The 25,621-nt window shown below is 38.9% G+C and overlaps 1 protein-coding gene across 1 annotated transcript in view; it reads left to right on the top strand.

Moving 5' to 3' along the window:
• The first annotated feature begins 5,587 nt into the window (after positions 1–5,587).
• Positions 5,588–25,621, top strand: part of Mep1b (meprin A subunit beta) — a 44,197-nt gene continuing 24,163 nt past the window's right edge. Inside the window, exon 1 of the mRNA XM_046428323.1 lies at positions 5,588–5,678. Within this exon, the coding sequence (XP_046284279.1) occupies positions 5,588–5,678 (91 nt within the window). The remainder of the gene's footprint in view (positions 5,679–25,621) is intronic.

The raw sequence follows: 25,621 nt of genomic DNA on the forward strand, positions 1-25,621 counted from the left end.
TCCAGCAGGAACTGGATTTTGGATCTGAAGTTTCAGGATAGGAGGTCAGTACAACCAGGAGAAGAGGTCAGATCACCCAGTCTTTGTGTCATAATGTTACACCTCTCCTAGTTGTTTACATGTATTAACTTATTCAGTTCTCTCAACAAATCTACTCCTTTGATACCTTTAGCCCATTTGTATAGAAGTGAGATAACAGAACAGGTGGGAAGAGAACTCTCAACCTCTCTACTCATCCTCTACCTATTTGCCTTGGGTGCTCAGTCTCCTGACCTCAAGGACTTGGCCTACTGTGAACAAAAAGTCACTTTTCTCAGTGTGCAATCCCTCCACCTTTGGGCTAGATGTCATCCTCTCTCTCCTGCTAAAGGGTCTTGCTTCAGCACTTGTCCTCTCTCTTTGTCCATCATAAAATTTTCTCTCTTAGCTGGGTCTGGTGGCACCCACTTATAATTCCAGGTCACTTGGATGGATGAAAGATCACAAGTTTAAGGTCAGCCTGGGCAACTTGATGAGACCCTGTCTAAAACCAAAGGACTGGGATGTAGCTCAGTAGTGGGCCTGCTTGCTTCGCATGTGCGGTTCATTTGGGTTCTATTCCCAGCATCCAACATTGTCCCCCTTTCTCACCAAGATCATTTCTATCAACATACAGACATACTATTATTTGTCCCAATCAAACACAAGCAAAACTCTCTCACCATTTTGCCTTCTAGTTCATAACTTATTTTTTTTCTTCCTTTTGCAGCTCAATGGAGTTTATACTCATTGGCTCTCATATCTCTACTTTATTTTCATCTGAACTCATTCTGGTATTGCTTCTAGTCTGCCACATTTGTCCTTAACAAGGTGGCCAAAGACCTCCATTTTGTAACTCCAACAATTAGCTCTCAGTTCTCTTATCATGACTTACCTGCAGCACCTGATCCACTTGATCATCTCCTCTCTCTTTTCATTACTTGCTTTTGGTGGCTCTGTGTTCCTAGTTCTTCTCTTACTTTACTCTCTACTCACGTCCTCTTGGTTTCTTTGGCTTGTTCCTCCTTGTATCTTTGAGTTGTGCTTATTCCTCTTATTTTTAAGCTTTTCGTGGATAAGGCCTTCGGGACCAGTCCTGGTACCTCTTCTCTTGCCTATTTTCACCTTAGTGATCTCACCTGATCTCATGACATTAGTACTCTTTCCACATTGTTACTCCCAAATCTGTACTTATACTAACCCCTGGCCTACACTAATTCCTAAACATCATAGATCTAACTGTCATCTCTAATGGTGTCAAAGTGATAAACCAAATTTAGTCTAAATTGAACTCCTGATCTCCTCTCACCCCATGTAAGTTTGGTCATCTTTCAATTTTTCCAGTTGTAGTTAACATCAACTCTTTTGTTCTACATGCTCAGCTCCAAAACTTGGACTCATCTTTGATTCCTCTTTTTTTTCCATGCCCTATATCAGGCCCAAATCCCATTAACGTTGCCTACAAAAGTTCCCCCAAATCCAATCTTCTTGCATCACTCCCATTAATACACCCTTGGTCCAAGCCAGCAACAGTTCTCCTGTGAATTTTTTCAATAGCATCAAAATCTGCATTTGCTGATCTTCCAGTGTATTCCTAATATGTCAGTCAGAACAATTTTGCTACGCTTTGTTACGCCCCTGTTTAAAATCCATTCATGGATCCTTATTCTACTCAGAAGCCACTGTTCTGGCAATGTGCTACCACCCCCACCCCAACCACACAAACAGTTTGACCTCTGCTTTTGTTGTAGTCTTCCTCATTTTCTCTCTCATCCACACAGTTATCCTTGCTTTTCTCTGAACAGGTCAATTGTGTCCTCAACCCAGAGCTTTTCATTTGCTATTTCCTCTGCCTGAAACTCTGCCCATAAAAATCCCCAAAGTTTGCTCCCTTGCTTCCCTCAGATTATTCAGCTCTCACTATTAGTAAGTTCTTCCTTGGGAGTCCTGTTGAGAATGTCTCTATATTCCATTTCTTAACCATTGTGGGTTTGCAATGGAGGCAGAAGTGGAGGATCTGCCATATTGTTTGTGCACCAAGAGACCCGTATAGGTCACAAGGTGTTGGTCAGCTAAGTATGGTGTTGCCTACCCGCTGGTTCATATAGTGGCTCACCTGGTTGGTATAGGGCAGAGGCTGAACCCACAATTCCTCTAGTTCTAGCTGGACCCTCCTTTTTTTTTCTTAGGCTTCTAGGTCAGGGTTGTGTTTAGCTCCATGATGAAGGATGCCAGCTTCTCCCATGGGGCTCTCTACCCACCCTCTGCAATTCTGAAGTTGGAGGCTTGATGTTGGTAAGAGATCAATGAGAGTTCCAGTCCACCCTCTTGGTCTCCCACTCCCCTGCACAGGTTCCATCTTGCTTTTCTTACATAACATCCATCTTAATTTTTCTGACTACCTGCCTTGCTGACTTCAGATAACAGCACCAAACAGAAACAACAGCCTCATACAGACGGTTTAACTGGCCCCACAACTTCTAAGGGCAAATCCATTACAATAAATCCTTTGTGTGTGTGTGTGTGTGTGTGTGTGCGCGCGCATGCACGCTCACGCGTGTGCCCATGTGCACACACATGTGTGCAAATGTATATGTGTGTTTGTGTGGCCATGTTATGCTGATAAACACTTAATTATCAACTTTCTGGGGGAAGAAAACAGCCAATTTCCTGGTATAAATGTTCCCACCATCATCAATTTTAGGCCACTAATGTGACATAACTGAATGGGGAGTGGAGAAATGATGCTAATAATGAGTTCTCTTGGGTCAGTGTAGCTGACTCCAGCACACCTCCATGAATATCTCCTACTGAGCCTGGTTTTTGAATTCTGTTTAATAGACCTATTTATTTTCCTTCATAGCTCTTAGCATCTTCTAACATAACACATATTTTAGCTATCTGTTCCCTATCTTGGAATGTAAACTCTTTTGTGGAAGGAATTTCTGCCTGTTTTAACTTTGGTTCTCAAAACAGGTCCTGGCACTTAGTAGTTGTTCCATATATGTTTACTGGTTGATTGAATGAACATAGCACAGGAGGAAGAATGTTTGGCTCCTGCAGAGGAGGAATATGAACAAGAACTATTAGAACTTTGTCCAGATGTCACCTGGTTTGGTTCAGTTCAATAAATAGTGTGCCTATCACATGATAGATATTTTGTCAGCTGCAGGGGCACATAAAAAAATAAGGCATGTTTGTTAATTTGGTGGGATGCAACAAGGTCTGAGAATATCTCTGGATATTATGTCCCCAAAGCACAATGGCCATGTTCTGTTGTAGCAATGTAATGTCATTAATTTGTTTCTATGACAGCCATCCTTTTTGGCAGTGAAAGCTTAGAGGAGAAGCCTGTTGTTAAAAATATGTGCTCTTGGAGAAAATACTTGCAAACTATAGCCTGATAGTGATTAACATAAAAAATGTATATATAAGGTGCTCAAACAACTCAATAGCAAGAAAACAATCTGATTAAAAAATGAGCAAAGTTTTCTGAATAGACATCTTTCAAAAGAAGACATGCAAATGGCCAACAAGTATATGAAAAAATTTCCAACCTCATTAATCATTAGAGAAATATAAATTAAAACCACAGTTGCCGCAGTCTGGCTGGGCACTAATCACTGAGCCGCCACAAAGCACTTGTATGTTCAAACAGGAAACTTTATTGCCTGAACTCCAACAGAACTCCATGCACACTCCCCGGGAACTCTCCTGAACGCCACCCACGTGGCCCCTCTCTGGCACCACACCAACCAGAACTCCCTCCACCGGAACTTCACCAACCAACGCGAACTCCCCAGGAAATCCCCGCGAGAACTCCAAAGTAGTGGGCACCTGAGGCGGACAGCAGGGGTCTAAATACAATTGAATCAATCCAGCATCATCTTAATGGCTAGCCTCTCAACCATTACTTCTGGCAAAATGCCAGGGGCCATTCTGACTCGGCTGTGGCTCTCAACACACAATGAGATATAAACCCAGAGCTGTTAAAATAGCTATAATCAAAGATTTAAAAAAAATAACAAATACTGGCAAGGATGCAGAGAAAGGAGAACTCATATGCTATTGGTGGGAATGTAAATTAGGAAGGTCATTATGAACAACAGCATAAAGGTGCCTCAAAGAAAACAAACAAACAAACAACAACAAAAAAAACCACTAGAAATAGAAAAAAAGAAATAGAACTATCATATAATCCTGTAATCCCACTAGTGAGTATATATCAAAAGGAAATTAATACTCAGCCTTAAAGAAGAATGAAATTATGGCATTTGCAGGTAAATGGATGGAGTTGGAGAATATCATGTTAAGCAAAATAAGCCAATTCCCAAGAACCAAAGGCCAAATTTTTTGTCTGATATGTGGATGCTTACCCATAATGGGGGGTTGGGACTAGGGAAGAATGGAGGTATTTTAGATTGGGCAGAGGGGAGTGAGGAGAGAGAAGGGGGTGCGGGGGTGGGAAGGATGGTGGAATGAGATGGACGTTATTACCCTATGTACATGTATGATTGCACTCTGCATCATGTACAGCCAGAAAAATGAGAAATTGTGCTCCATTTGTGTACAATGAGTTGAAATGCATTCTGTTGTCATGTACAACTAATTAGAACAAGTAAAAAAAAATTCAAAAAACCGAAATTAAATCAGTATATCAAAAAGACATTTGCATTCCCATGTTTATTGTGGCATTCTTCACCATACCCAAGATATGAAATCAACCTCAGTGTCCACCAGTGTATGAATGGGAAAAGAAAATCTAGTATACTTACACAGGGGAAAGTTATTCAGTCATAAAAAAGAATGAAATTCTGTCATTGGTAGGAATGTGGATGGAACTGGAGGACATTGTTAAGTGATATAAACAAACCACAGAAAATCAAATTCCACATGTTCTAACTTACATATGGAAAGTAAAAAGTTGATCACTTAGAAACAGACAGTATATGGTGGTAACCAGGGGCTGGTGGGTGATGTTCCTAGACTAGTGTACTTTTATTTATTCATTTCCTAAATAATTGTGTTTAAAGTCTAACCCTGAGACTTTAATTCACCATTCCCTAGTCTCTTCTGGTTTTAGAAAAATGTCATCTGCATAGAGGTTCCTCCCTTGACTACTGATAAAGAATAACATCCTTCTTTTGTGTCTCAGTTTATTCCGGTTTCTTCATGGTACTTGTCACTTCCTGACATTGCATTTCTATGGTTATTTATTAGATAATTATTTTCTCTCCCAGGAAGACAGGGACCTAATCTGTTTCATTCTCTGTCCTGCCCCAGCACTGAGAACAGTGGATACAGGAAGTGGGTACAGGAAATGTTGAATGAAAGGTTAGGAGCCTTGTTTTTTTGGGGGGGGCTGGGGGAGTACCGGGGATTGAACTCAGGAGCACTGGGCCACTGAGCCACATCCCCAGCCCTATTTTGTATTTTGTTTAGAGACAGGGTCTCACCAAGTTGCTTAGCGTCTCACTTTTGCTGAGGCTGGCTTGGAATTCACAATCCTCCTGCCTCAGCCTCCCCAGTCACTAGGATTACAGGGGTTAGGAGTCCTTTAGAGCAATACATGGACTTGTCCTTTCTGCCAGGTGTAGGATCTCTTCAGAAAGAGTTTGAAACTGATGAAGACAAGAACACGAGAGCTGAGCGTGAGGACCGTATGAGGCAGGGTACTGCCTGCTCTATGAGTTAGCAGTCTCCTCCTTCTCTATTTATAGAGATGTGATCTTTTGCTTCCCCACTCCTCCCAGGCTTTCCCTCTTGTGTCCTCCTCTCCATCTCCTCTGGCTCCAGCTTTGCTGCCAATAAACCCAAGGCTTTCTCTTTCAGTGAAGTTTTTGGTATACCTGCTGCTCCTTTAAGAATCTGTCTTATTTTTTCCCTTTCTCTCACCACTTAAATCCTCAAACGTCACGATCATACTGGTGACAGAACATTTCTTTTCCATCTACAGTAGTCCTGTTTTATTTTATAAAGTTTCAGTTGACCAAAAAAAAAAAAGTTTTAGTTGACCCATTGTCAAACTGGTCTGAAAATATTAAATGAAAAATTCAAAAAATAAAAAAATCCATGGGTTAAATGATACATTGTTCTGAGTAGTATGAAGATATCTCGTGCTGTCCTGCCCAATCCTGTCCCTGGTGTGGATCATCCCTTTGTCTAGAGTATCCACATTGTATTTGCTACCTGCCTGTTAGTCACTTAGCTGTCTTAGTTATTAAATCAACTGTCATGGTATTGCTTGTCTTTGTTCAAATAACCCTTATTTTACTCCAATGTGCAAGAGTAATTATGCTGACAGTTCAGATCTGCCAAAGAGAAGCCGTAAAGTGCTTGACCTAATATGAAAAGGAAAAAATATGTCTGCTGAGGTTGCTAAGATTTATAATAAGAACAAATTTACCTGTGAAATCTTGAAAAAGGAAGAAAAAAAATTATGCTAGCCTTGCTGTCCTACCTCAAACTGCAAAAATTATGGCCAGAGCTCATGATAAGTGCTTTGTTCAGATGGAAATGGTGTTAAATATGTGTATGTTAAATATATATATATATATATATATATATATATATATATATATATAGAGAGAGAGAGAGAGAGAGAGAGTATATGTAGGGTTCAGTACATGTGTTGTTTTAGGTATCCACTGGGGTTATTGGAATGATCGCCCATGGGTAATACGTGACTACTGTATTTCTCCCTTAAACTTTTATGACCGGATTCTATTCTTAAGTATTTCTGGAATTTTCTCTTTATGCAACTAAATCTTAAAAGGTCTCTTTGATTCTAATCTTAACCTTTTTGAATTCATCCTTTAAACAGACAGCAGAGTAATCTATCTAAAGTAAAAAGCTGATCATGACAATTTCCTGCTTAAAATCTTTAATGGCTTCCCGTCCACTTCGGGATCAAGTCCAAGCCTGCCTAGCAAGGCGTCCTCTGCCCCACGCGGCTGGCTGTTGGCTGCTCTCCCACTCCGTCTCCCACTAGTCTCCCCTGGGCTCTGATTCTCCTCTGGGACTCCGGCTTTATCTGTGCATGCTCCATACTCTTTTCTTTAGTTCCTTTGCTCTGGTGGCTCTCTATCTAAAATAACTAAGCCCCTTCCCCCACCTCTGTCTAGCTAATTCCAGCTGATGTTTTACTGTTCTGTTCTTTTAACATTTTTTAAAAGTATACATCTAGTTATTAGACATCTTGCTAATTCATTATTTATCCACTGGTTTAAAATATCATCTTGAGCATTTAGTAGATTTCTTATATTTGGGTCTGGCTTGGGGATTTATATTGTTTTATTAATCTATCCCTGTGCTGTTACAGTTTTTATTATAAATTTCAAATTGTGGGTACCGGAGATCAAATCCAGGGATGCTTAACCACTGAGCCACATCCCCAGCCCTTTTTATTCTTTGAGACAGGGTCTTGCAGGCTTAGGGTCTTGCTAAATTGCTGAGACTGGCTTTGAACTTGTGATCTTCCTGCCTCAGCCTCCTGAGTTGCTGGGATTACAGGTGTGTACCACTGTGCCCTGCTCAAATGACTTTTAACATCTAATGTCAGAGAAGGGTCTTGCCACTCTCTTCCTATGTACCACTGACACCCCACTCTTGTGTCAATTATTTTAAAAAATTTTCTTGACTATTTTCAGATTTTATGTTCCCTGGTGAGCTCCAGGATCATTTTCCCCAAGTTTCTCCTCCAAAAAAGAAAATTTAATTGAAATTGTAGTACAATTATAAATGATTTTAAAGAGTATTATTTGTTATTATTATAAAGTCAGAAAGAGGAGAGCAGGAATCTAGCAATAGGGAACAAGAAATGGAAGAAAGAAAGGGATGGCAATTTCTTTCTTGGGTATAACTTGTCCCTACTCAAGGTGACCAAGGTAGGTTTGTCTGGAGGTTTTTCAGGAAACCAGGAGAAAAGAAAGCCAACAGAGAGGACAGAAAAGAATCCCAACTTGCAGTGGACCAGGTATCCTCTGTTAGAGGTTCAGAGATCTGGGCTGAGAAATCCCAGCCAACCTTCCAAGGAGGAAGTTGAAATGGCCAATATCAAACACCCTGAAAGAATAGTCAAACCGGACACCTTTACCTTTCTAGGGTGAAATGCCATGGAAAAGGGAATGAATCTGAAAGAGGAGGCTGAGAAAAGATGGCAGGAGGATTGGGAAGGCCATGAGAGAAAAGAGAGGGACGTCAATATGGGAAATCATTCCAAAGCCTAAATAAACTCCAAGGCTGTGCTGCTTGTGGGAGCCCAGAGAGTAAGTTCCAACTTTGGTCAGCGTGCTTATGAGACCTTTGAAGACTTGGGCGCCCCACCCCATCATACCCTTTCAAAAATACCAAAATGCAGAGACATTCCACATTACATACATATGGTCCCCCCATAAAAGATTGGGCATATTTTTACAATTCTGCTTTTAAAAATATTTGGCTATGAGTCATTTTAACATTTTATTGCCTTTCTTCATGATTATGTTTACTGGAGATTTTTTGCAGAGTGAGAAAAATCTGATCTATAATTTTTTTTTCAAGTGAAAAAAATATTTAAGAATATTAAATCTAATGACAGATGGATTTGACATATGATATTTGGTAGAATGTTTAATTAGACATTTATTGATTTCACATCTGTAGCTTTATTTTCAGTCTAAAGCAAATGATTTTTTCCCCCTAGGTCTGTCTCAAGCATTTTTGTAGACAGCAATTGTTCATGCTCATTGGCCTTGGGCCCTGTTTCTATGGTGCCTAATGGATAAAACAGCTTGCTTACAGTCCTCTAACTTGATGGTTTGGGCTGCTTCCTGGAACTGTCATGAAAACACAGCCTATCCCTTCATGAGAATTCACTGCAATGTCCAACTAGAGAAGAAGAGCACAATGCAAAGAGGCTGTTCTCACCCCAACAGTTCTGAGCCATAGACTTCTTTGTTAGTCTAATGAAGCTCATTATTCTGATTTCTTCCCAGAATAATGTTTTAAATGCACAAAATAAAATACAGAGGAAACCAATTAAGTTGAAATACTGTTGGCAAAAAGGACAGAGTTTTGATGTAGTAATTTTCTTTATTAATGGATTAAATGTATTTCTTTATTAATGGATTAAATGACAAGCTCTTGCTGTAGGCCTAATAACTACCATAATTTCAAAGTAGCAAAGAGTATAAGTAATACTTTGAGATATCAGCACCTATGGGACCTGCTATGAAAATATCTGTTATTTCTTTTTTTCCTCTCACATTTTTTAATCAGTGCAGTATTGTTGTACATATTGATGGGATTTGTTGTTACATATTTGTACATGCTCACAATATAACAATATGATTTGGCCATTATGTCTCCCCAATATTTCCCCCCCATATTTGTTATTTGTATGGAGGACAAAGTACTTACACCACTACTGTGGCTTGTTGCCTATTTTCACAATGAAGAATAAGTTTACATTTTAATGACAGGCGAGTAAAAGTAAGGTGTGATTTTTTTTTATCCTGTTGACAGAATCTGTGACTTTTATCCATAGCTTGTGGACCCCAAGTTATGATCCATGGAGGCTGAGGGATGCCTCTACCATCATGAATCATTATGGCGAGAGGATTACAAACACAAAATGACTCTGGAGTCTTAGAGATTGATTCTGAAGCTGAATCTACAGATCTTTCAGCCCCAGGACCACTGTCCTCCATTCTACTGCTTTCTTCTATGGAAAGTAAGTGCCCTTCACTGGTAGAATATCTGAGATGTTCACAGTTGGGTTTTTTTTTTTTTTTTTTTTTGGTCAGGGGAAGGGGGTGGGGTACCAGGGATTGAAATCAGGACACTCAAACAATGAGCCACATCCCCAGCCCTCTTTTGTATTTTATTTAGAGGTAGGAGTTGCTTAGCATCTCCCTGTTGCTGAGGCTGGCTTTGAATTCAGTCTTCCTGCCTTATCCTCCTGAGCTGCCGGGATTACAGGAGTGTGCTACTGGACCCGGCTCACAGTCGATTTTTAATCTTCTGTTCAAAGTCAGAGCCATGACTGAATTGTGCTCTCCAAATATCCCCCATTTAGCTCCAGAGGCACCCTACATTAGAAGCCTTACCCCCAACCCCCTGACCAGTGCTGCTTGATAGTATATCAGTTATGCTGCCTTTTGCTTCTTTTAAGTGGTTGCTCTGGAGTTTTGTAATATATGTTTAAAACTAATCTAAGTCCACTTTTAAATAATACTGCTTCTTGGATAGCATGAGTTCCTTATAATAAAATAATCCCACTTTTGTTTTTGACAGTGCTGGGGATTGAACCTGAACCTGGGGCCTACCACATGCGAGGAAAGCACTCTACCACTAAGCAAAACCTTCAGCCCAAACAAAAGAATCCCAATTCCTCCCTCCTATCTTTATGTCATTGATGTCATCACTAAGCTAATATGCAAATATACATAAATATGAAAATAACAAATAATAATTGCTATTATTATTTTGAACAAACTGTTGTCTATTAACTCAATTAAAATATTCCTTCTTTGGTGCTATGTCTTTCATTATGTCAATCCAAGTTTCTGACTTAAATCATTTTCTTTTGCCCTAAAGGACTTCTTATAATATTTCTTGCAAGGTAGGCCTACTGACAGAAATTGTCCATCAATTTTGATTTGTCCAAGAAAATCTTTGCTTCTCCTTCACTTTTTGAAAGATAATGTAGGATATAGAATTCTTGGTTGGTAGTTTTTATCTCTAAACACTTTAAATATTTCTCCACTGTCTTCATACTTGCATGATTTCTGAGGAGAATTCTGATGCAATTCCTGTCTTTTTTCTTTATGGGTAAGGTGTTTTCCCCTCTGGCATCTTTCAGGATTTTTTTTCTTCATCTTTTATTTTCTATAGTTTGAAAATGATGTACCTGGATATAGATTTTTGGAGTGTATCCTACTTGGAATTCAATGAGCTTTCTGGATCTCTGGTTTGGCGTATGACAGTAATTTTGGGGAAATTGAGTCATCGTTCAGATATTTCTTCTGTTTCTCTTTTTTTTTCTTCATTTAGAATTCTCATTATGTGGAAACAACACCTTTTGGAATTGTTCTACCATTACTGAATATTCTGTCCCAGTCTTTTTTTTTTTTTGCTTTTTAGTTTTGGAGGTTTCCATTGAGGTCTTCTTAAGCTCAAAGATTCTTTCTGATTTCTTCAGCAGTATCCAGCTTACTAACAAGGCCATCAAAGGCATTCTTTCTTTATTTTTTAGTTATAGATGGGCATGATACTTTTATTTATTTTTATGTGGTGCTGAGGATTGGATTGAACACATGCCTTCATAAGCTAAACGAGTGCTCTACCACTGAGCTACAATCCAGCCCTCATCAAAGGCATTCTTTATTTCTGTTACAGTGTTTTTGTTTTTTATCATTAGCATCGACTTTTGATTTTCTTAGAATTTCCATCTCTCTGCTTACAGTACCCACCTGTTCTTGCATGCTGACTACTTTATCCATTAGAGCCCTTAACATATTAAATATAGTTGTTTTAAACCCCTGGTCTAATAATCCCAACACTCCTGCCACATTGGATCCTGATTCTGATGCTAGCTCTAGCTCTTCAACTGTTTTTGGCATTTGAGTACACTTGTCTTTTTTTTTTTTTTTTTTTTCTGGATAGCTGAACACCATGCACTGGGTAAAATGTGTGTACTGGTGGTAAAGTGTTGGGGAAGGGAAGCCCCATGCAGTCCTGAGATTAGGTTTCAGCATTTTGGCAATCCTGTATCTCTAGACTTGAACTTCCCATGTGCTTTCAGACTTCTCACCTCCAATCACTTAGTTGGGACAGGATGGCCAGAATGAAGTGGAGTTGGGTATTTTCTCTCCCTCACGTGGAAGGCTAGAGGCAGCTGGAGTTGGGTGTTTTCCTTCTCTCAGGGGAGTTAGGGAAGTTTCTCCAGCAGATTAGGTTCTGGTGAAGCACTTTCTTCTGAGGGCTGACCTTGTTAAGAAGAACATAGTGCTTTGGGGGTTTTCAAAATGGTTTCTTTTCTCTGCCCCTGCAGTAATCATGAGGGGACTTTTCTCCAATATTCACTATGAGAACCTAGAAGAGTTCATGGAGGTAAAATTCCTCATGCTTCTCACCACTACTTTGGGACTGGTTTCCCTGGCAGATTTTTCAGGGGTGGGGCACCGGAACCCAGGAGCTCTCCTATACTAGGCAAGTGCTCTACCTCTGAGAGTTCTACTCCCTGGTCCTCCCCTGGAGTTTTTGATGGCTCAGACTTGTCCACACTGGCCCTCCAGCAATTTATTGACAACATTTCAAACTTTCTGCCCCCCACTACTGATTCCTTACAGTGGTCTTTGCTCTGTTGTGACTCTCTGTTCACCTGTGGTCCCTCCAATTTGAGGAACAGCAATTTGCCCTGTAATCTTGCCTCTTTTAGAGATCTAAGAGAAGTTGGCAACTTTGCAGTTTGTTCAACTTTTCATTTGTTAGGAGGAGTGGCAACTTCTTACATGCTGGAGTGGAAACTGGAGGTCCCACGAGTGGCTTTTAAAACTATGCTATTGTTGCACTGTACTTCCACCCTCAGGAAGCATTCTTTTCTTTTCTTTTCTTTTTTTTTTTTTTGACTTTGCACATAAGAGTGATTCAGCCCAACAAAATTATCAAGCAGGAATGTGTGCCAGAGTAGCCAGCACCCCAGAAGAATAGATTCCTGCTAGGAGGTGTGAGCCATTTGCAGGAAAAAGTCTGAAATAATCAGTAAGAAATAAAGACAAAGCCAGAGAATAGATTTAAAAGTGAGGTGCTGGATGGGCCTTCCAGCCCTGATAGGAACTGGAACTAAACAACTGAAATGAAAAAGACATTTAAGGGGAAGTACATCAAAGGCAGGGATGAGGTTTAAGTGTGGCAGGGATCTTGCAGTAAACAGGTTGTTTGGTGCTTGGCAGGTTACGCCCATCTCCAGGTGGCTGTGTTTGAGCCTAAACCTGTGAGCTAAGGCAGGGTGCCAGCACAATCCAGGCTTTCTTGAACCAGGGAATTTCACCCCCGAGTTCCCAGAAAAGCAGCTTCCTTGCTTTATGTTGGCTCAAATAAACCCATAATTCATACACAGCTCTCAGCAAATGTGTATAAAGGAAGTCCATAATAATATATCATAACAAAGCCTTGCATTATTTCACAGTGGGAAGTACTAGTTCGTACAGGACAAAAGTATATAGGACAATAATATGTGATTTTGTTGGCTGTTGGACTTATGTGCCTAGCAGAGATGAGGGAGGCTATGAAGACAATTCATAGAAGGACATTGATCTTCAATAGCTTATTCTCATTTTTCTCAGCAAACATTAACAAATACCACGTGCCAACTCAATGGCTTTGGTTCCTATTTACTTGGGAAAAGCAAACAAACAAACAAACAAATAAAAAAATAAATCTGGTAATAAATGCCAGATTTTATGATTGCCATACATAAAGGCAATCAAAATGGAAATGATTCATCTCTCCTTGTGGGTGTTTGCAGTTAATTGGAACTGAGTTTGAGGTAGTTGAATTCCTTTCACAGTCACCCTGTTAAATTAGGAGTGGCCTCTGATGTCACTCTTTCCGTCACAAAGTCAGCTAATGCCCACTATTAGACCATTTCAGCTTGGGCTAAATTCGTAACAGCATGAAGCTGGCTGAACTAGATTAGGCTTGTCAAATTTTATAAGTCACCTGGTGTTCTTATTGTAGTAGGAGGAAGCTGTTTACCTAGTCACATTACAGGGGTTTCTCCCCACTGTTCCTTTGTGTGTGGGTTCCCAGCAGAAGATTTTTAAATGGGGTCCAGGCGGTTGGAGTAGGATATTCCTAAGTAGGGGTAGAACTTTTCCTCACTGCCTCAGTCAAATTTCTTTCTTTTTTTGGGGGGGTGGGTGGGTGTCAGGTACCAGGAATTTAACTCAGGGGCACTAGACCACTAAGCGACCTCCCCAGCCCTAATTTTTTGTATTTTATTTAGAGATAGGATCTTACTGAGTTGCTTAGTGCCTTGTTTTTTGCTGAGACTGGCTTTGAACTCATGATCCTCCTGTCTCAGCCTCCTGAGCCACTGGGGTTACAGGCATGCGCCACTGTGCCTGGCTCAAATTGATTTCTTAAAATGTGAAGTGTTACTTTTGGTCGTTGAAGATGGGACTGTGTTGTTGGTCTCAATTATCATGACAACAGTGGATAGTATCTTTGCCTTCAGCCTGGGTTGTGACTGGCAATGAAGTCAATAGTTTTATGAGATGAAAATATGACCTACAGTCTGACCGATAGGTACCCTGTGAACAGGTGATCAAGTTAAGGAAGGAACTGTGATGGTTAATCTTGTGTCAACTTGGCTAGGCTATAGCCAGTCGATAGTATCCAGATATTTGGTCAAACACCAATTTAAATATTATTGTGAAGGTGTTTTATTATAGATAAGATTAATATTCAATTCAGTAGACTTTTAGTAAAGCAGGTTATCTTCTATAATGTGGGTGGGCCTCAAGAGAAAAAAAGACAGAGGGGGAGGAGGATTCTCTGACAGCCAATACCCTTGAGCCTCTATCGGCAACTTCATTTCCTACCTGGGTCTCCAGTCTGCTGGCCACCCTTTGCACAGTGTGGTCTTGCCAGCCTTTACAGTCACTTACAGTCACTATATACACATCCTATGGTTCTGTTGATCTGGAAAACCCTGATTAATAAGTAACATAACAATTTTGAAACATGGGGTGAGCAATTTAATTTGAGGGGAGGAATTCACAAGACCTCTGTGAAAAAAATGTGTTTAGTCTGTACAGCACCAAACAATGCAGAGGTCTTGGGCAGGTGTCTTTGAGCTCTTTTGTTCTTTAGTTGGTTGGTAATTTGTGTTCCCAGGGATTTCTACAATCACTCCACATTTATCCTTTACCTTTTTTTCTAGGTCTATTTAGTTTCATTTAAGTTCAAATATACGTACCTTCTCAATATTTTATAGAAGCATTTATCAGATTCCATGAAGAGCTAGTATTGAGAAACTCATGACCTAACTTACACTTTTTTTTTTTTTTTTTTTTTTTTAGGGAGAGAGAATCAGGTAAAGAAAACAGACTTTGTAGCCAGGCATGATGGCACTGGCCTGTAATGCCAGAAAGTTGGGAGGCTGAAGAGGATCAAGTTTGAGGCCAGCCTCACCAACTTGAAGACCCTATCTCAAAACAGAAAATAAAAAGAGCTGGGGATGTGGCTTAGTGGTAAAGCACTTCTGGGTTCAATCCTGTCCCCCTAAAAAAGAAGAAAAGAAAATGAAAAAGAAAATCAGAAAATGCCAACTCTTATTTCTCAACTATAACCTTAAGTATTCTATTCAGTTACGTAAGGCTCTGGGTTCAATCCCTAGTAGAGCCCCCCATCCTCTGCCCCAATAATGTGGGCTTTGAGAGAAGAAAAACATTAAGTCTTTGGGATCTTTCATTGTACTTGCTATGCTATTTCTTGTTAGAAATTTTTCTATGGTCAACCCTTAAAAGAGTGTACTACAGGGATACTGCCACATCGATGTTCATAGCAGCACAATTCACAATAGCTAGACTGTGGAACCAACCCAGATGCCCTTCAATAGATGAATGGATAAAAAAAATGTGGCATTTATACACAATGGAGTATTACGCAGCACTAAAAAATGACAAAATCGTGGAATTTTCAGGGAAATGGATGGCACTAGAGCAGATTATGCTAAGTGAAGCTAGCCAATCACTAAAAAAACAAATGCCAAATGTCTTCTTTGATATAATTAGAGCAACTAAGAACAGAGCAGGGAGGAAGAGCAGGAGGAAAAGATTAACATTAAACAGAGACATGAGGTGGGAAGGAAAGGTAGAGAAAAGGGAAATTGCATGGAAATGGAAGGAGACCCTCATTGTTATACAAAATTACATATAAGAGGTTATGAGGGGAATGGGAAAAAAAAACAAGGAGAGAAATGAATTACAGTAGATGGGGTAGAGAGAGAAGATGGGAGGGGAGGGGAGGGGGGATAGTAGAGGATAGGAAAGGTAGTAGAATACAACAGTCACTAATATGGCATTATGTAAAAACGTGGATGTGTAACTGATGTGATTCTGCAATCTGTATTTGGGGTAAAAATGGGAGTTCATAACTCACTTGAATCTAATGTATGAAATATGATATGTCAAGAGTTTTGTAATGTTTTGAACAACCAATAAAAAAAATACAGAACAAAAAAAAAAGAAAAGAAATTTTTCTATGGTCATCATGTATCACCCTCAGGTCTAGAGTGTACTATATTCTTTGGGGATTTTGAGAATCAGTTTTCTAAAAGAAACATGCTTTCCTGGTGATTCCAGTGGATTTCTGTGCAATGTATAAGTCCTAATGTCTCAAGCCCTGGGTTTCCTGTTGATGTTGTTGCCTGGGAGACTCACAGAGTCAGAGACAGTTTCCTGGGATTAGACTCCAAAGGTCATTGTGAAGCTTGTAGAAGCCTCCAAGGGGCAGAATACAAGTGATGGAAGATGGAGGTTTGCTAGAACTGTCAAGAGTATCTTCTGCAGTAGAATTGCATCGACAACCCAGAAAAGAAGGAAATGTAAAAGACAACACCACATTTATTATAGGCAAAATACATTTTTTGGAGTTGGCGTCAGCAATGCCTCAGTGACTTCCCATGAGACTCTGCATCAGGCGCTGCTAATATGCTATCATCAGGGCTTAAAATAGCTTTTGAGATCCTAGAAACTGTTGGTGCTGCTCATCCTGCTTCCGCTTTCCCTAACTTCAGGTGATAAGAGCTGCCTGTCCCAATACACACAGTGTAGTCACATCTTTCAGTTCCAAACATCAGTTCACCAAAACAGATATGCATAAATATTTTTTTCTGTAGCAGTAATTATCAGTTGAGGTGCCCATCCATGTAGGTGATAGAGATTTAATCGTAGCCATTCACATAAAATTTTGTAGCCTTTGGATTGTGTCTAAGCTTAATTGACCCAAGGCTTTGGGAGGGTCTCATCTGATTCCAGGTGCCATAAATTCACAGACATCCTTTGGAATAGTCCCTCTGTCTGGCCCTTGGCTATCATCCTGTGTAGTCTGCCGTGAGGACAGCCTTATTCCCACTCACATAGTCCTTCAGGGCTGGTGACCTTCCCTGTACTGCGGTGCCAGGCTTGCCCTCACAGGACCTATCTTCCTTTTCATAAGACATCCTTTCTTCTGTTATATTGTTTCCCTGGGACTCTACCCAGGAAATAGACCTATTTGCCTTTGGATTATACCAACTACTGGGGAAGTCTCAGAGACTCAATAGTGAGGGATAGATCTAGATTTTTTTTTTTTGGTAGTCGAGATTGAACCCAGTGACACTTAACCATTAAGCCACATTCTTAGCCATTTAAAAAAAATATTTTCCTTAGAGACAGGGTCTTGCTAAATTGCTTAGAGCCTCACTTAATCGCTGAGGCTGGTTTTGAACTTGTGATCATCCTGTCTCAGCTTCCCGATCTGTTGGGATCACAGGCGTGCGCCACCCTGCCAGGCTGGAGGGATTGACCAATACCTACCATCTTAAACTTTTCTTTTTAACTCTCCACCTACCCTCTCAGGGTGGGAATAGTTTGCTTGTATACAAGAAGCATCTTCCATGAAATTATGGCATTTGTTGGTAAATGGATGGAACTGGAATCATTCATGCTAAGTAAAATAAGCCAATCCCCCCAAACCACAGACTGAATGTTCTCTCTGATATGTGAATGCTAACACACATTAAGGTGGGGGAAGATTGAAGTTTGTTGGATTAGACAAAGGGAAATGAAGGGAAGGGAGGGGAGATGGAAATAGGAAAGACAATAGAATGAATCAGCCCTAACTTTCGATGTTCATGTGTGAATACACAACCATTGTAACTCCACATCATGCACAACCACAGAATGGGATCCTAAGTAGAATAGGTTATACTTCATGTATGTATAATATGTCAAAATACATCCTATTGTCATGTATATCTAAAGAGAACAAATAAAATAATTAAAAGAAAAACAAAAGAAGCATCTTCTCAAATCCTTTGCCTATACTACATGTTTTTCCATGTCCTTTCTAGTAGCCCCAAATAGGGCAAAGACCAAGCAAGAGAGGGGAAGGAAAAACTGAAAAAATTTAGTATTTCAAAATTATGATTCTGTCAGTAAGTGAAACCGTGGAGTTTGAGTCAGAATGTTGTTTCTAAAGAGGAGTTATTCCAAGATAAGAAGAAAAAAAATGAAGCGGATTGGAAACATCATTTTATTAGAAAATCAGTGACCATTCCTACCCTTTTAACCCTAATTCTCATGTATATTTACTTGATAAGAATGTTCAGAAGTGAGATATGTCACTATTTTCTACTTTATATATGAATATCAACTATGCCTATTTTCTAGACACATTAATAGTTTTAATAATGCAATAAATTATAGGCAATCCACAATTTTTTTTTCTGATGCTGGGGACCTAATCCAGGGTTTTACACTTTCCAGGCAAAGTGCTCTGCCATTGAGTTACATCCTCAGCCCAATAGATTTTTAAGAAAGAAAAGAATGATAAAGAATATCAGACATAACTGTGTACGTTAAAGCAACACAGGGCTACACAGACAGAAAGAAGTTTCATATATGTTTATTATTTGAAAAAGCAAAATTTGAAAATTTGATATTTTCTTGTTTTCAAGCAGTAGTCTTAGGAATCAGAACATATATGTTAGAGAATGTGTTTTATTAATAGGCCTTATCCAGGCACTTAGCTATTAAATGTTGGTGGGGGTGGGGGGAGCCTCCACAGAGGTGTGCTAGAGATACTGGACTTTACCTCCTTGATTAGAGGTTACTACCGCAGCAAACTAACCTGCAAGATGGATCATTGAGATCAAAGGCTATAAGTTATGATGTTTGCTTTTGAAAAAGTCAACTCTACTCTGAACGTCATAGTTTGCAACTTTCAACTGGAAGCTACAACATGGATTCATGGTCTCTGTCTTGGTTTTTGTTCCTGGGCAACCTTCTCATGGTTGCTGGCTGGGTAAGAAAACAATGTATAGAAAAAAATTAGAAAAATTGGGGGGCATTTGACATCAATCATTAAGGAAAATTTGTCCTTTTTATGTTTATTATATGTTTCAAATGTTAATCTCAATTGAATTTTTTAATTTTTATTTTTACTTGTAGGCAGGGGCTAGAAGGATTTAGGGAAGCAGTTTTACCAGACAGAGAATCAGAGACATTGACATAAAATTATTATTTTTTTTTCAGTTTCAATGTCATGTAACAAGTTTTCTTTTGATAAGATGGAAAATATGAATTTTGAAAATCATTCTATTTTTACTGTTGAAGAAATATGGATTGATGCTAGAGTAACTTGACACAGGAATGAAGTATGAAAAATGTCATAGGCATAGTCAAAACTTTCTGTTTTAATTTTTATTTTTGAGACAGGGTCTCACTAAGATGCTGAGACTGACTCTGAATTTGTGATCTTCCTGCCTCAGCCTCCCAACCTCCTGGGATTACGGGAGTGTGCCACCATGCCTGGCCTGTGAACACTTATAAAGTTTTATAGCATGGCATTTCTCTCCTACATCTTTATCAATTTAGACTAATTTTCCTATAGAAACACAGGCCAGCCCAAGGTTTAAATGAACTTTCAAATGGGTGGGGGAAAACCTTTGGCTGTGGTTTAAAATAACAGTTATTATGTTGAGCTGGCAGTCAATGAGTAAGAGCTAGAACTGCAAATAAGAGATACATTTAATACAGGTTAAAGCTGTAGTTAGGAACAAGTACTTTAACTTTATTCTGTAGGCTCACCGGCATTCTTCTGGGTGTATGGCTGCGTGTGGTCATAGTAGGAGACACTCAAGGCACTTGCTGATGTAAAAAATGATGGTAACCTAATCAGGTCATTCTCCAACATGTTAGCATTCGTATGATTCTGTTTAGACATAAAGGCTGTATCTGAATAAAATTGGACCTTACACTTGGGTGACAATTTATTACATTTTACGATGCATGTTTCACGTAACTCTTGTAATACTCATGTAAAGCAGATATCGACCATATTTTACAGAGAGTATAGTACCAGGAAGGTAAACTAAATTACTGTTAGCTGATAAAGCCAGTAAGACAATCCACATCTACCGTGTACTAGTTTCTTCACCTTTTATACTAGATCACACCAACTAAAAATTTTCTAGGTTGACTCAGTTTTTTTTCCACTGGGCATGTAGTCTGAATTCTAGTGGTCATTTGTGGAAAACCTATTTTCAGGGAAAAAAAGGCTTTTCATATCAAAAAAAATGCCCATTTATTTTTTCCTCAGGTATTTGTATTATTGTTGAAGGCAGAATCTTAGGAGAGACATGAAGTCTTGAGGAAAATTTCCTTTAAAAGCCTTGTTATAAATGACAATATTTCAATATTGGGAATGCATTTTTAGGCTTTTCAAGTATTGCTGCATGAATCCTTTAGAAGATCATGTTTAAGGTAAACAGTGATTTGAGGGCCAGAGTTGTATGTTCTGCTTTCTTTTCAGCTTTTGAAGTTGGTTCTTTGTTTCTTTTACCTTTAAATTCATTTAACAAGCAGTTTCAGTTTCTATTGAAAGCAAGAAGTCTATTTGCAAAAAAAAAAAAAAAATCTTAGATTTCCAACTTAGCTATCTCAGTTACATGCCAGAAACGAATACATAATGATAATGAAGAAAGAACAACAGTGAACGTCTGGTTATAAATTGGAAACAAGAAGACCATATATATCGTGGCATCCCAATAATATCTTTTTTTATATATTTATGTTTGTTTCCCAGCCAGTTCCAGAAAACTTTGGTGAGTCTATTTTGAGTTTTCCTCTAGATTACAGTAAAAGAAGGTAATGTGGATAGTGAAATGACTGAATAACCTAGGATGTGTTTACTCCTAAGCCTAATGCATAATCGCTTATGTAGCACTGATGTGTAATTGCAGTGAAATTTGATTCAACACTGGCCTCTTGAATTAGCAAGGGAATGTTATATTGTCCTCCTTCCAGGGTCCATATGTTCAGCAGAAAAAGAGATGGTGGCCCAGGGAAGGCCAAATACAGTGACAGACATCCACTCCATAAATGCTTGCCTTTGTTTTTGTTATTTTGAGTTAAATCAGATGAACCTGATAATACAGGCTGTATTTTAAACATTTGTTTCCTATTTAATGTAGTCATTCAATCTGGTCTTTGAAGGTTAATAATACATAGAATGACCAATTTCTTATTCCTGAGTCATTGGACAGGACAGAGTAAATATCAAAAGCCCTTTCTTTAGTTCCCTGTCTGGCTGATGGGAGGCCATAATCAATTAACTAATTGATTAAGACACTGAATCAATCAATTGATGTTAAATCAGAATCTAGTAGTCACTTATCTGAGTCAAAATAAACTTGTTTACTTTTGATTATATAATTGATAAATATTTTCTCCTACCCTAAACACAATGTTCAACTTACTCTTTCTTTGTTATTTTGGTCAAAGATATAGATGGTGGAACTGAGCAGGACATTTTCAATATCAATGAAGGTTTGTACATCTCTGTTTTTTTTTAACCGCATCTTTTCTTTTATTTTTTTAGTTGTAGTTGGACACAATACCTTTATTTCATTTATTTATTTTTATGTGGTGCTGAGGATCGAACCCAGCACCTTGCACACACTAGGCGAGCACTCTACCACTGAGCCACAACCCCAGCCCTAACATCATCTATTATGTAGAGAGTTTGAACCCAATTTACTAACATGAATTTTTCTTCTTCACTCTTCTCTTAGATTTGCATCTGGATCTTTTTGAGGGAGACATCAAACTTGATGGGGTGAGTTGCCAAAGAACAAGGAAGATTCTTCTATTGATTGCAGAAAACTCTATACACAGTGTCTGAGGATGAAGGGCAGCATGGGTTTTGCTCATTCCTGCCTAAGGGCACAGAACCTTGGAGACACATTACTCAATGAATGCATTGTCCTTGAAGGGACTCATAACAGTGTCTTCATCTTCCATTCCTCAGATTTCTGTGTGGTTAAAGCCACCATCACTCTACCATAGATGTCTTGGTCTTTTTGGTCTGACTGCTTTTCATTTTTGGAGCAATGTGGGAGATTTTCATTTTGATGTAGAACTCCATTGATTCAGTCTAGTTGAAGCAAATTAAGTATATTTGTAAACCTCTTCAATGAGTCGGGCTTTTTGCCATAAGAAATAGGTTTGATGACCTCTCAGCTAAAAATAATGTTCCCAAGTAAAAGTTGTCCCAAACCTATTCACACAGAGCACTGCTGATTCTTATCTAGCCATCATGACGCATGTGTAGATTTTATCCAGATTTATAGGGACTTCAAAGTTCCCTATTATAAGCACTATTTTTTATGAAGATATAACTCTTTTTCATAGAGTTTTAAAAATCTTATCATTTTTATTTTTGGTGCTGAGGACTGACTATGCAGCCTGTACTGGCTACCCCTGCCAATGTACTTTTTTAATGCATAACATTTATTTTGAAATGTGTGCAAGTTTTCTGCTCGGAGAATTTAATACCTCCTTTTCCCCATTCTTTTTTTTTTTGTGATTTCCAGTTTTGAATCCATGCTAATTATATCTGTATGGATTACAAGGACTATTTTTTTAAAGACAAGATATAATTTATTGTCCATCAGATTGAAGTGATTTTGGAACCTACTATCTGCTTGGTGATGATAGAAAAAGACTTGCTTGTTTATAACTGGTTTTATCAAATGTTGTCATATAGGAGAATGCACAACCCTAAAATAAAAAAAAGACAGACAACTTGACAAGAGCCATCATGATTTAGAATACTCGTACCCTTTGACTTAGAAATTATCCACTAGACTTTTTCAGGAAAATTTCGCTCTTCCTTTAAACCCACTCCATCACCTCCTGCACACCAGAAAGACTGCTCTCACCTGCATCTGGGGTTACATGTGTGTGCCACCACACCCAGCTCTCCCGTACTGTCTTCTCCTCTAGATGTAAGCTCCATGAAGATTGAGACCTTGCTACACTTCTTACCAAGGGATTCCTCCTTTTAAATAACATTTGATGTGTTGACCGGATGGATTCATGAATGAATTTTTTTTTGTTTCTATTATAAATTTTAAAACCTTTACAAATTTTTTGAAACTTTGGCCCAGCTCACATGTGACTTTTTGTGACGTGAAATTTAGATTTTTGAGGTTTTACTACCACTTCCTTCTTACATATTTTTAATCTCTAAAAATTTACCAGTATTTAGAGTTCAGTTTCCAACAATCATTTGTTTGTATTATTATATCTTTTTTCTTTTCTTTATTTTTTTGGAACTGGGACCTGGGGATTTAACCCAGGAGCACTTACTTTATCACTGAGCTAAATCCAGCCATTTCAATTTTTAAATTTTGGATCAGGGTCTCAGTAAGTTGCTATAAAGCTGGCCTCAAACTTATGATCCTCCCACCTCAGCCTCCCAAGCTACTGGGATTACGGGAGTGTGCCACCATGCCTGGTCTGTGAACACTTATGAAGTTTTATAGCATGGCATTTCTCTCCTGCATCTTTATCAATTTAGACTAATTTTCCTATAGAAACAGAGGCCAGCCCAAGGTTTAAATGAACTTTCAAACGGGTGGGGGAAAACCTTTGGCTGTGATTTAAAATAACAGTTATTATGTTGAGCTGGCAGTCAATGAGTAAGAACTAGAACTGCAAATAAGAGATACATTTAATACAGGTTAAAGCTGTAATTAGGAATAAGTACTTTAATTTTATTCTGTAGGCTCACCGGCATTCTTCTGGGTGTATGGCTGCGTGTGGTCATATTTTTTTTTTTCCTCTAAGATTTTTATTTAGGTTATAAAATTTTGGGGGATAAAACTCAAGGCCTCATGAACTTACTAGGTAGGTAAGTACTCTACCGCGTGTGGTCATAGTATGAGACACTCAAGTAACTTGCTGATGTAAAAAATGTGGTAACCTAATCAGGTCGTTCTCCATCATGTTAGCATCCTTATGACTCTATTTAGACATAAAAGCTGTGTCTGAATATAATTGTCCTTACACTTGGGTGACAATTTATCACATTTTATAATGCAAGTTTCACATAACTCTTGCAATACTCATGCAAAGCAGGTATCGACCATATTTTACAGAGAGTCTAGTACCAGGAAGGTAAACTAAATTACTGTTAGTTGATAAAGCCAGTAAGACAATCCACGTCTACTGTGTACCAGTTTCTTCACCTTTTATACTAGATCACACCAACTAAAAATTTTCTAGGTTGATTCAGTTTTTTTCCACTGGGCATGTAGTCTGAGTTCCAGTGGTCATTTCCCATTTTCAGGGGGAAAAAAAGACTTTTCATATCAAAAAGTATGCCCATTTATTTTTTCGTCAGGTATTTGTATTATTGTTGAAGGCAGAATCTTAGGAGAGACATGAAGTCTTGAGGAAAATTTCCTTTAAAAGCTTTGTTATAGGTTGGTTCCACAGTCTTGCTATTGTGAATTGTGCTGCTATGAACATCGATGTAGCAGTGTCCCTGTAGCATGCTCTTTTTAGGTCTTTAGGGAATAGACCGAGAAGGGAAAAAGCTGGGTCAAATGGTGGTTCCATTCCCAACTTTCCAAGAAATCTCCATACTGCTTTCCAAATTGGCCGTACCAATTTACAGTTCCACCAGCAATGTACAAGAGTACCTCTTTCCCAACATCCTCGCCAGCACTTGTTGTTGTTTGACTTCATAATGGCTGCCAATCTTACTGGAGTGAGATGGTATCTTAGGGTGGTTTTGATTTGCATTTCTCTGACTGCTAGTGATGGTGAGCATTTTTTCATGTACTTGTTGATTGATTGTATGTCCTCCTCTGAGAAGTGTCTGTTCAGGTCCTTGGCCCATTTGTTGATTGGGTTATTTGTTTTCTTATTGTTTAATTTTTTGAGTTCTTTGTATACTCTGGATATTAGGGCTCTATCTGAAGTGTGAAGAGTAAAGATTTGTTCCCAGGATGTAGGCTCCCTATTTACCTCTCTTATTGTTTCTTTTGCTGAGAAAAAAACTTTTTAGTTTGAGTAAGTCCCATTTGTTGATTCTAGTTATTAACTCTTGTGCTATGGGTGTCCTATTGAGGAATAGCAAGACTGTGGAACCAACCTAGATGCCCTTCAATAGACGAATGGATAAAAAAAAATGTGGCATTTATACACAATGGAGTATTACTCTGCATTAAAAATGACAAAATCATAGAATTTGCAGGGAAATGGATGGCATTAGAACAGATTATGCTAAGTGAAGCTAGCCAATCCCTAAAAAACAAATGCCAAATGTTTTCTTTGATATAAGGAGAGTAACTAAGAACAGAGTTGGGAGGAAGAGCATGAGAAGAAGATTAACATTAAACAGGGGTGAGAGGTGGGAGGGAAAAGGAAAGAGAAGGGAAATTGCATGGAAATGGAAGGAGACCCTCAGGGTTATACAAAATTACATACAAGAGGAAGTGAGGGGAAAGGGGGGGGGGAAACAAGGGGGAGAAATGAATTACAGTAGATGGGGTAGACAG

This window comes from Marmota monax, unplaced genomic scaffold, assembly GCF_021218885.2.
Source record: "Marmota monax isolate L192 unplaced genomic scaffold, Marmota_monax_Labrador192_F-V1.1 WCK01_AAM20220418_F8-fsc00031, whole genome shotgun sequence".
In the NCBI taxonomy this organism is placed as follows: Eukaryota; Metazoa; Chordata; class Mammalia; order Rodentia; family Sciuridae; genus Marmota; species Marmota monax.